Source organism: Molothrus ater, chromosome 9, assembly GCF_012460135.2.
Source record: "Molothrus ater isolate BHLD 08-10-18 breed brown headed cowbird chromosome 9, BPBGC_Mater_1.1, whole genome shotgun sequence".
In the NCBI taxonomy this organism is placed as follows: Eukaryota; Metazoa; Chordata; class Aves; order Passeriformes; family Icteridae; genus Molothrus; species Molothrus ater.
Window position 1 is genome coordinate 8,019,709 of NC_050486.2, and position 12,183 is coordinate 8,031,891.

Sequence of the window (12,183 nt, forward strand, 5' to 3'; positions counted from 1 at the left end):
AAAAACTTAGTGGAAGATCACAAAAAAAATGGTGTTGAGCAAATTCCCACCTCCACCTTCCAGAGGACCTGCTGGAATTGCTTCAGAGGTGCATCCAGTGCCTTGCAGTCTGTTCACATGTGAGAGCTGCTGCAGACAGACAGCCCAAGAGCTGCTGAGAATGGTTAGTAATGTGATTTGTCTTCTCATGACAAAGGAGAAAACCCTGCTGTGATCTCTGTACTGTGCATGAAAACCAGGCTTCAAGGACTAGGGAAGACTAGAAAAACCTAGTAATGCTAAGGTTAGAAATTGCTTTCTTCCTGAGCAGCTTTCCCAGAAAAAGTAAAATCTTAAGACCATAAATATAATCAATTTTATTAAATAATAAAAGTACATCAAATATTTGTATTTTCTCCAATTAATAAGTCCCAGTCAAACAGAAAACTAATTGCAGTTTGATCATTTGCTGATGATCAGAGATGGGTATTGCTTACCCTGGCACTGTGACAAGCAGTAATAACCTGAATTTGATACAACTCTGCTGAAACAGTTGGAAAATAAGCTTTAAAAGTTCTGTTTGTTAGAAAACTGCAAACCTGTAAATAGATTTAACCCACTTCTCACAATTTATTTTCAGTGGTACGTGTTGTGACTTTAAATTGCTTAGGCTTTGTTCCTGCCCATCTTGCTGGCTGGAACTCTCAATCTTATTGTGACCTAGTTTTCCCCACCTATAAACTCAGGTGTGGGGCTTCATTTTCTCCAGCAGATATGCTTTCACTTGGCTGAGCCTTGCTTTTTGTCAGACAGGAAAGAGCAAAACAACACGTTTGATTAATTTTCTCCCGCTTTGCAAAAAATGAAATTTTGTCAAGAACGGTGCAAGACTGGAACTTATGTTTTACATTTCTCATCAGCCTCTGAGTTACCTTGAAGTTATGTAGGGAAATTAATAGCAGATCCAATGAATTTGCATGAAGGTTCCAAGTGGAATGAATGTTACTTGGCACCAGATCTCAGGAGCTTGCCCTGTGACTTCTAGAGAATGAAGTAACTTTCAGTCAGCTCTTTGTGGACTGCCAGTTGCATCCAGAACACCACTTGCATTTCTGAAGGCAATGTACAAAGCAACTTTGCAACTTTGATTTCATTTATCTCTCTTTCCAAACCAAATAAGCAGACTTCTAAAAACTGGACCTATTTCAAGGGAGTACATTCTTAGTGCTTTAGAATTTATTGGTAGTGTCTTTCTAAATTGTGACATTGCTAAATGTGTGGTACATTAACGTAGTGTATAATAATTGTCATGTGGCATTTGAAGGTAAAACTGATCTGCCCTTTGTGCATTTCCTTAGTTTTTAATTTTCCATTTTATAGCAGTTCTGGATAATAAGAAATTACATGGAACAGAACTAGAGCTATGAATGCACTCCTTAAAATAAAAATTTTAGTGTGGAAAATATGCTCAATTATATTTTACTGGCACATGAATCAGCAATTGTACCACCAAAGTGTGCATGCTTATTATTGCATGTTAACACAGAAATCCTTATAAACCATCTTGTCTTTTTTTTTTTTTTTTAATTAATCTCGAATTCGCTGGGAAAACCTTTCGGTTATAATTTCATCATATTCAAGAGCTACAATTTTTTTTTTTTAACTTAAAAAAATAATTTCCCTCCTGCCCTGTGTGTTGGGCTCAGAGCTGGGGCTGCTGGGTGTCCCTGTTTCTGTACGTGTGCCGCGGGCCCTCAGTGCAGCCTGCGGTGGCGGAACCTGCCGGCCTTGTCTTTGGCCGCGTTGGCGCAGGCGTTGTGCTTGTTCTGCTGCAGGTGGTTCCAGTACTTGATCAGCTCGCTGGGTTGGAACTGATGGGAGGTAATTAGGTGGCTGTATTTACAGCTGGAGTAAGAAACTCGCCAGTGATTGAAGACAAACTCGTTGGGTGGGGGCATGGGGTCAATCCGCAGCTTGGCGAGACAGATCCCCACGTACACGTCCTCTAAATGTAAACGTCTGATGCTTAAGGAGACCTTAAAGATTTTTTCTGCTAAGTCTCCAGAAAAAACATAACCAGTTCCAGAGCAGAATACAGGGTAACGTTCACTTGGATACAAATCAGGTGGCATATACCACTTGCTATCCTTGTTCCTATTAGGTGCATAACCTCTCATTAAATAACCTGTAAAATACTTGTGCCTCGGAGGAAGTTCTGGTTTCAGAAGCTTGTGTATTAAATACTCAGTATTGACAAACATATCACTATCAGTTTTCATAACATACGGAACATGTGGACAGTAGGTTGCAACCCAGTTCATGCCCATCAGAGTTTTTATAGTTAAATTATAGTAGGTGTCAAAGTATTCTTGTTGAATGATGTCGTGGTACTGTCTGCTTTCCTCAAGGATGGTTCTCTGGAGGTATCCATCGACCTTGGTGCTTAAGCCCAACAAAAAAATCCGCACAATTTGGATGCCAGGTGTCAGGCTCTCGTTGCCCCAGGTCTGTCGAATTGCTTGTCTGGCCTCCACCTGGCCTGGCTCTGCAGCTATGAGCAGTATTAGAAAAGGGGTTTTTTCCTGGCACTTGTCAGGCTCGTTGATGACGTATCTGAAATGATAGGAAGTTGGATGCCCAGTGCCTTTCTCGTTGTAAATACTCCCATTGGCACTGAGGGTGTTTTCCAAACCGGTGACTCCCTGTGGGGACAGATCCGTGTTGTTGGGGTTGGTGACTGTCTGAGGCCGGAGTGTCTGAGGCACAGCATCTCTCCACACGTTCCTTAGAGAGCTGTGGTTGGTCTCGCTTTTTGTCGATCGAAATCCTCGGATGGTGTAAGACATGGGGTTTTCTCTGAATCCAGCCTTGCCTGGCAGCCAGTCGTGGTGGTTAAAGAACAGAAACATGGCAAAAAGAAACACCAGAGAGACCAGGCCAATGAGATGGGTGCGAAACAGAGACCTTTTGGTATTCCAGGTCATCTTTGCCAAGCAGCAGTGTCGTCTTCTCCACTGAAGCATGTTGTAAAGATCCAGTGATGGGATATGAGAATGCTCAAGGAAAAGGCTTTTCCAATTGGTTTAGAATCCACTGCTATTCTTTGGTATTCATTTTCCTTTGAGTTGAGCAATCGTCTGCAAATGGCTCGCTCTGCAAAGAATAAAAAAAAAATCAGAAATCTTTCATTTTACACACTCGTAATAGAAACGGTTACAAATAGAAACTAGATATAAACATAAAATTGAGTTAAATCTACTTTTTCAAAGAACAGCCCATGTCAATGGAAATAAGATTTGACTGAGGCTAAAAGAAGCCAACCTTGTTTTATGATTTAACTTGATTTGTTAGCTTTTAAAAATGCTTTTTGCCTGTTAAAAGTTTCGACAAACATCCTGGATACCAAAGATAAAGAGGCAAAAAAAAATGGATCGTGTTAGCAGGAAAAAGTGTGAAGTAGATGTAAATAGCTTCATATCCATGGCTGTGAAATCCTTGTAGAGTGTTTGAGAAGGACTGAATGAGAAAGCCTTGCCTGGCAGATGGAAGGTTTAATGGCATTAATTAAAATTGATTTGACATGCAGAGGCTAGGATGGCTGACAGTTTTCCAGCCCTCTTTGCAGACGGCCGTGCCTGGTGGGGGGACAGACGGCGATGGCAGAGCTGTGTGAGTCACAGGACGCTGCCTGGCGCGTCTCCACCGGCCCCCACTGTGCAAGGAAGGGGACTGAGAAGATGCACCTGTCAAAATTCATTTTCAGGGTCCAGTAACCTCACTGCACAGCCCTCAGATGCTTCTGCAGGATAACATTCCTGGTCACTTCTCAGGCACCTTTCACCTTCTACTCTGCTTTGGAGGAAAACACTGAATGGAGCACTGAGCTCTGGTGCCAGCCTCAGAGGCAGCTGAATTAAAATTAAGCTCTTGATGTTTAGTAGACAGAGATCTTGGGTAGTGATCATGTTAACTGGAAATAAAAGTGCTCAGGACTAAGTTCCTGGCCAGCTATCCTGATCATCATGATATTGGGTTGGGTTTTTTTTCTCTCTATAAAAGTATATATGAGTACTGCACATAGCAATTGGAAATTTCAAGTATTCTGACCAGCAGCTGTAGCTGTAGGAAAAAGTGCCAAAGTAGTCTGTGCTTCATTTTCTCCTAAATTTTTGTTCATATTCAGCAGCAGAGTCAATATGGCAGCTTCATGATGCTGCATATTAAAAGCTGATCACATCATCTCGTAAATGAACTTTCACTGTACAATAGCAATTCGTTTGTGATTTTCAATTTGCTCTAATTTATTCCTGGGCCCTAGGGTCTTGTATAGGAAAAAAGGATGACAGTTGAACAAGAGTCCATAGAAAATGCTGTTCCTAATAGAAATATGCGATTTATTAATTGCTTCGCTATCTTCTTAAACCAATATTTGGATTAATTTGCGCATTTAAAAACGAAACGATATGTTACATGGGAAATTACGGCGTTTAACGCTGTAAGGGAGTAATTTGAGATGTCAATCGAATAATAGGATATTAAGCTGTATGTGTGCGATGCAACGTTGAGTCTGCCCTGTTCACCAGAGGGAATATTTGTGTTTCGGAAGGGCGGGGAGAGGGGCACACCTGATGTTTATTTTACTCACTGCCGGGATCTTTACCGTCGCCCTCCGCTGAGCGGGAGCTGCCTCACCCCCGCCGCCGGCCCCTGACCCCCGCCAGGGGGCGACGCTGCGCGCCCAGTGTGACGCGGGAAGCGCGCCGGGATCCTGCGGGAGCGGCCGAGCCCGGCCCGGCAGCGGCGGAAAGGCCCTGGGCGCTCCGGCTGCTTTCGTGCCTTTGGTTTTAAAATCTGATTTTCTTATTTAGCTGTTTGGGGCTGATGCCACTTCCCGGAGACTCAGGTGTGTCTATAAAAATCATAAACCCTTGTGTCTAAACTAGTTCAGGAGTTAACCTGACACTCCATGCTTGTGCTGCTTTACCTGAGTATTGTCCTTATGCAAAAGAAAATAAGCCCCAAACGTGTGAGACTTGTCTTTGTGTGACCATTTGCATCTGCTTTTCCCTGAGCTGGAAAAACAGAAGCTTCCCCTCAGAACTCGTAATTGTTAGTGAGTTGTAGATGAACGCTCAGCTATTGGGGAATATCTGTGTATAAGCAAACAGAAATGTCACTTCAAAGGATAGCCCAGATCTCAGGGCGCTTCATTGTTTGATTGGAGGGCAGCAGTGGGAATGTCTGGTTAATTATTGTTCCACTGCATGCATTCACACTTTAGGAAGAAAATCGAACCCAGAATTTCACCAATGTGGAGCAGCAGCTAGAACTCAGATTAATTTTGTCACACTGAATTGTTCCACTTATAAAACTACAGTCATTAGATGGAAATACTTCAGCAAAAAGTGCACTGCACTACTAATCTTTGTTTAATCTAACCGAGGCAGAGTTTTGATTAGGACCTACTTGGATAAGGCAACAGGCAAAAGCAAGAATCTTAAGTTATATAAATATTTGTGTAAAATGACAGGGGTTTGCAGGTGCTGCGTTCCCCTGATGCACTGATGTCCCAGCACAGGCACTTGCAATGGCCGAAGCCTTTCTTTATTAGGCTGCATGCTTATACAATGCATATGAAAATAAGTTTTATAGTGAGGGACAGATCTAGAATCAGAAGACATTTTAAGAGAGTCATATTTCCTTGATATTTTTTTATGTAGTAGTTTGATTTTGCAAGGTAGGAGTGTCTTAGAAAATCTGTCTCTGTTTGCCCTTTAAAAAGGCATTTTATGAATAGGGAAAGCACTCACATCTGTATTTCAGCTTCATAGAGCTATTGACTGAAAAACCCAAATAACGTGGGCTCATTTTCTTTCCAGTTGTGTGTACAAAAATTTCAAAACATACAGTGGGGTGTTAAGCATTGAAAATACAGCAACAACAATGGCACCTTTGAAAAGAATACTACATGCTAGGGTGCATTGTTTAAAAATAATGTATAAAACTGTCAATAGATATTAAACCCACCATCTAGTTCTATAATAAAAATATTATTTTCTCTCATTTAATTAGGGTTAGAGCATTACTTTTTTTGCCCAAATACTTAAAATTCCATTTCAGAGAATGGTTATGAACAGGCACCAACTATTGACAGTAGATAAGAAAACCTAAGTACAGCAGAGGGTCTCTAGAGCACTCACCTTGTCCTCGGGGAGTGTGTTGTTGCATGTAACTGCATTTTGGAGATGTTATTTGTGATAACGCTGCTTCATTTTTGGCACCTGGCAGTGCAGTCACTGATGCATTATCAAATGCCAAATACATAAACTGTGAATGCCTCTTGAATTTTTATTTGTGGTCTGTGCTCTGCTGGTGTTTTGGTTCCTGGTACTTGCAGTTCTGCTCCATAATTACAGCTTTGAAAATTGAAGCATTCGACTTCCTATTCACACGTCTTGGATTTTCATATTTTGATTAGCTGTGTGGGCAAACTCTTAAATTAGAGGGAAGAGTTCAAAAGGCAGCCAGAGTCTGTATTCTGATGAACAGCAGTTGCATATTGGGCCTCATTTAATGTGCCTGGCTTCCCATATGAGCTCCATTAATCTTCTGCACAAAACAGTATTTGGGATAAGGTCTGATGTGCAGCTTTTTAAATGCCTGATACCAATGTCTTACATTAACCAGGTGTGCTTCTCCTGGAGTGTTGCCTGAAGATAGATTTTTTTGGTTGTTGTTTAAAAAGTTCTCTCAAGTGACTTTATATTCTAAATGTCTTAAAACTGATTTGAAACCGGTGTCTGATGTATGCTGCATCCCTTGCTTTGTGAACTCCTTCCAGCTGCAGTTGTTTTGTTTCATGTTGGCATTGCCTTGGGCAAAGAAAGCACATTTATACTGACATGTAATGATTTATTATAGCTTATTGGAAGATTCTGCAGATAAGCACTTTCTTTATGTAGTGTATTGAATTGCTATAGATTTAGGTCTTAAATTTGTATTGCAAATATTCACCTTTTCTTTTGTCACTAGTGACAAAGTATTTAAATTTCAACAAAAAATAGGAACGAATGGCAATTAGATGGAATGTCATTTTACAATCCAAGTTAAACAGTCAGTGTTTTCATATTAAACAGAAATTGCAGTGATGGCAGGAGATAAGTTACGTGCTTACCATTTTGAGTGTGTAGTGTTTGAAGGTTTCCTTTTGGGATGTCAGGGAGCCTGACGTTTCTTGTAAATCGTGGTGCCTGATTGCACTGCTGATGGTTTAAATCATGCCCAGTCTTTTGCGCGCTCCCAATTTCTGCTTGGCTGGTAGTGCCCTTGTGACATTTTGCTTGTGTTTGGGGGGCAGAAAAGCAAGTGTAAAAAGGGCTGAGGGGACTTCTAAGATAATGTCTTTTGACTGTGTGGTCTGTTTGGATGGTTCAGTGCTCTCGGTATGTCACATTATGGCCATTTTACCATGCTTTAAGATTATTTCAGATTAGGATTAATTCTGACCTAGTTTGAGAGGATTTCTAACTGGTTTTTCTGTATTGGAGGGGTTTGAGTTTTCATTTCTCAGTTAAAAGCAATCATTACGGGAACTCCATTATCCCTTTAATCCTTCCTCTCCAGCCCCAGCAGCCTTGGCAGACTGTGAGCACCGCATTTAGTCAGTGGAAGGGAGTGACATTGTGCTGGGGGAGAGCAAAACCTGCTAGAATTCTTTCTCCCTTGCTCTGAGACGCTGTTATCTCAGGGCTCTGCAAATTAGGAGCGATCATTATCTGGAATGGTCGAAAAGGTAACAGACAAGCGAATGAATATCACACACAAGGGTTTGACATACCTTCCTTGGTCAGGCCATTTATGGTGCAGGATTATACCCACAGAAAATAGTTTGGGCACGCCATCACTTCAGCAAAAAAGATGCTCTCGACCATGCGCACATCCCCCAGCAGCAGCAGCCCTGCTTCCTGCGCCCGCCGCGCTCGGGATCCGCTCTGTCCATCTGTCTGTCCGTGGCCGTGTTACCTTCCTGGCTGGCCGGCGGCGTCCTTGGCTCGGGGCTTTCTGTTCATGCTGCAGACAAAGGACGGGCGCTGAGGCTGCTCTCACAGCTGCTGCCTCGCCGCTCGGACAATGCAGGGCTGTGCTCTGCTCTCCCCAGGATCCATATTCCTGCTGGAAATGTTCGCGGGGAGCGCCTCAGTTGGCTTCAGTAATAGGATCTCCCTCTGCTCCTTCCTTCATTGTTGCTAGGCAGTCATAGAAATGGTTTGGAGTTGTTTCAACCCAGAATTGTGGTGTATAAAATCCATTCCGTAGTTCTTGAGCTGCTGCACAGGCAGGCAGCAGTTTAAATGTGGGCTTTGACAGATGCTGTCTTCTGACAGAGCAGAATTTAACGTCACTGCTTGGCTGAATCCCACGTGATTGTTTGCATTCATTTTGACTAAATCCGAAGGCAGACAGGAAGCTTTACCGGCTCTTGCTCTTATTTGATAAATGATACGTACTCAGTTCGTGCGCAGTGATAGGTGAATAGTATAAAAATTGTATGATCATTAAGTGAAAAATTGAGGGTTTTTACATGTTGTTTTCACTTTTCCTTGACGCTGCAACTTAGATTCTCTAGGAGATTTTTAATGCTAGATGTTTTAGTCCCATATTCCAAAGGCTGTTCTGCAGTGCAAGGCAATTATAAGCATTTAAATGCTGAAGCTTGATATAACCCATTTGTCTCTCTTGGAGTACAAATGGTCTGTGCCTTCATGCCAAAGAAAAGATAGAAGTGCCTTTCTTTACTCATGTTTCCTTTACACATTCTTACTCTTTAAAAGCTGCTTTTTGTTATCTGAGGTTATTCAGTTGAGCTGATCAACACTGATTTATAAGCACATGCTGTTAAGCTGCCTCTCTGCTGTTAATAGCTTTCTGCTATGGTCTGGCATTGCAAAGTCAGGGGCACTTCATTTCAATTATTGATGAACCTAAAATGTCTTTTGTCTTTTACAGACGTACTTATGTCGTAAAATTTGTCTTTTTGGTCCTAAGGAAACTTGTGTTCCTTTCATTTCTCTCCTTTCAGTGACTGACCCTTCTGTGCTGAAGCATCTTATTGTATTTACTATATAAATAAAATTCCATAATACCTGAGAAAATAAAGACCTAGCAGCGTACTTACCCAGGTATTTATTAGTCACTGTGTTTGCCCACTCTCTTTTGAAAAGCTAATGACTGGCTCTTTAGACCTTTTTTTTTGACAAGGAGTAAAGAAACTGTGACTTATCTGGTGTGTCTGATTCGTAGTGGTGGGGGTGGGCATGTCCCTTACGGGGAAATAGGGCTTCCCCAGGCAGTCAGTGTATTTTATTATTCTAGATGCATAATATGATAGTTTACTAGAAACATAATCAGATTTAGATCCTCCTAACTAAATCATCTATGTACACTAACTTTCTCTATTAATTTAGTCTTGTTTGTAATGCATGAGTTTCCTAACCTCATAACGATTCCCACAAATCCTTTGATCCTATCTGAGGACATTTTAGGATCATGAGCATATTTCCTAAATAGTAATTATAAATATTAAGTGTGTACCAGTAAAGACTTTTTATCTCCTCCAGTCTAACAAATCAGTGTTTAAAAAATGAAGGGGAGGGGTCAGTGTGGGGGTGTAGAGCATGAGAAGAGGGCCTGTGTCCAGCACCACTTACTGATCTGAGACCTTGATCAATAATTGAGAATCAGTGCATTGAGACCTTCCATATGTGCCCAGATGACTCCATTTCCCACATAGGCACCCAAAGCTTTCTGCTGCCCTGTGTAATACCCAGAATTTGGTGTAGTCTGTTGCTGGAGCACACAAACATGTGAGAGCATGGCCAGGAGTCCTCCCAGTCTGTTGCACTCCGGGCTGTGAGTATGTAACCAGGTGGGTTATCCATGTGGTCAGTTTATCCAGGCAGAAGGAAGGAATGCTTTTGTCAAACACAAACATGTAAATCTGCCTCTGAGTTTTGAATTTTCAGACAAGACTCGTTTCCCTTGTATTTGGGAAACAAGTTCAGATCTCAACAGAATGGTTATTAAAATTGGTGCTGTTTCAATGTAATTTATTTGCTACTGCTTCACTGTACCTGGTTCCTAAAGCTTGGGACCTATTGGAAGGGGAGAGCTGTTTTTATTTTTCTATAAATGCTCATTAGTAAATATTAAAGGTACAAAAATCCCAAGGGCTGGTTTTCTGAAGAGAATCCTTTTTAAAGTAAATTTAGAGAGGAACAGACATCAGCTCTAGCTTTTAATTAAATGGCCATATCCCTTGTGTGTAGCCTGTAAAGTTCAGGCAGAGCTGTTGTCTGTTGGTATGTGTAAAAATTGTCATCTTTCCTTGTGAACAAATTGAGTATTGAATTCTTAAATATTAATGACCAATTTCTTTTGTTCATTCTCTATTTTTTTTCAAATGAAGTATGAGCAGTTCTTTGCTCATCTTACAGAAAAATAAGAAAAACTTCAATTTTTGTACTGCTCTCCATCTGGGAGTGACTGATTAGAGTAGAAGTTTTGGGAACAATTTCCCTTTCTCTTATAGCACTTTGTTCTTTGCTGCTTTCCTAGGATACTGTGCATTTGTGGGTATTTCAGGAGGGCAGGTCTTGCTTTGGACTGGGAATAGGAGCTGCAGGTTTTGCTAATCTTGCTGGGCTGGAGGTTGGAATGAGCTTTATTCCAGCCCAGTCTCAGCACGAAGGGTCAGTTGACTGCTTGTTCTCCATGCAGGGAGTAGTGTGTTCTGTAATGTTACTATGGTTACATCCCAAATTAGAAGCTGCAGCGTTAGTGCTTGAAAGGCTGCCACCTATTAAGGCTCCAAGGAGTAAGTGAAGATGCAGAGCCTGTGTGAGGAGCAGGCAGAGTTACTGTGGCCAGGGGCTGGAGTGCTCAGCGAGTCCTGCGCAGGAGGGAGAGCAGAGAGGAGGGGGCTGCTCGCAATTCCCTGTGCACCTGACCACTCAGAACTGAGCAAAATGTACCAGTGCAAAGCAAACTTGTGGTGGTTTGGAATGTTCTCTTCCAAAAACCAAAAAAACTCTTTATATGTCATTTTGAGAGGGTGTTAGCACAGCTTTGTCTAACTGGTTTTATAATAAAGCCATTCAGTAAAGTTCTGTCTTGACAACATTTGCAGAAATTCCTCAAACTAATTTGGATTAATTGCAGTAGTCAGGCATGTAGTGCTTGGCAACTTCTGCCCCTTGAGAGTTGAAATATTTAGGCCGTGAGTGACCTATCACTGTTCCCATATGGATTGTGTATTTTGGATACTCAATGAATACTTTGCAAAGTTCATTTTATCATAGTAAAATGGAGTATTAGATCAACTGTAATGTCTTGAAAATCTTTCAAGGGACAGTTCAGAATGATTAATGGCAACATTTTCAAGGTTGGTTATTCTTGTTTTTAAGCTTTATTTTTACCTTCTGGAAACGTGTTAATACAGAGTGTCAAATTAGTTTTAATTTTCCATGTTGAGAATTATTATGTATATGGCCAGTGGCTATTCTGCTCTTTTCTTCAAAAGTAACACTTCTCCAGTAAGTTCATCTAAAGTGGAGACAGGGTTGGCAAATACTTGGAATTTGCTTGGCTACTTTGAGATTCCAGCATGTTTCTTAGCTATGCCAGACATGTTTGTAAGTGAAGAAAAAATAGCAATCTAGAAATGACCACAAGTGTCAGTATTGCCTGCCTTATTTTGCTCAGTAGATTTTCACCATTGCTTAGCTGGTAGTGAAACCCAGCTTTTACATTTGGTGCATTTTTTATAAATGGTCAAGATTTTGCTCTCTGTTCTAATAACACCCAAGCCATAAACTTGATGATTTCAAGTTCTGAGTGTCATAACTTTAGAACCTGAATGCAACAATGCAGATCAATCTATAGAACTAGAAAAAGTTCCCAGTTATTACAAAACATGGATCAGGTTTTATGCAGTTGATTTTTTGTATTTTAGTTCATAAGGAATATAAGCATATCCCCAACTTCAAAAAGTTGTGAGAGGGGGGAAAGTCCCAGTGATGTTTTCAAGTCAGAAGGGTGTTTCTTGGGAAACATTTCAGGGAGATGTTCTATAATTTTAAAGCTTGTATTTTTTTATTAAGTAAACTGATGTTCTAGGTGTCCAGCTAGAATTCATTCTGTTCTCCT

At 41.1% G+C, this 12,183-nt stretch overlaps 2 protein-coding genes across 3 annotated transcripts in view; one reads left to right on the forward strand and one right to left on the reverse strand.

Annotated features, from left to right (window-relative positions):
- CDC73 (cell division cycle 73) overlaps nt 1-12,183 on the forward strand; it is a 101,564-nt gene that overhangs the window by 52,945 nt on the left and 36,436 nt on the right. The window lies entirely within an intron of this gene.
- On the reverse strand, nt 333-8,334 carry B3GALT2 (beta-1,3-galactosyltransferase 2). Of its 2 annotated transcripts, none has more exons than XM_036387402.2 (2): nt 7,817-8,334; nt 333-3,132 (listed from the first exon to the last, which is right to left on the reverse strand). In XM_036387402.2, the coding sequence occupies exon 2, from the start codon at nt 3,000-3,002 to the stop codon at nt 1,734-1,736; it is 1,269 nt and encodes a 422-aa protein (XP_036243295.1). In that variant the 5' UTR covers nt 3,003-3,132; nt 7,817-8,334; the 3' UTR covers nt 333-1,733. The 2 variants fall into 2 exon arrangements, with proteins under 2 accessions (XP_036243295.1, XP_054371675.1); XM_054515700.1 differs by lacking the exon at nt 7,817-8,334 and adding an exon at nt 7,154-7,457.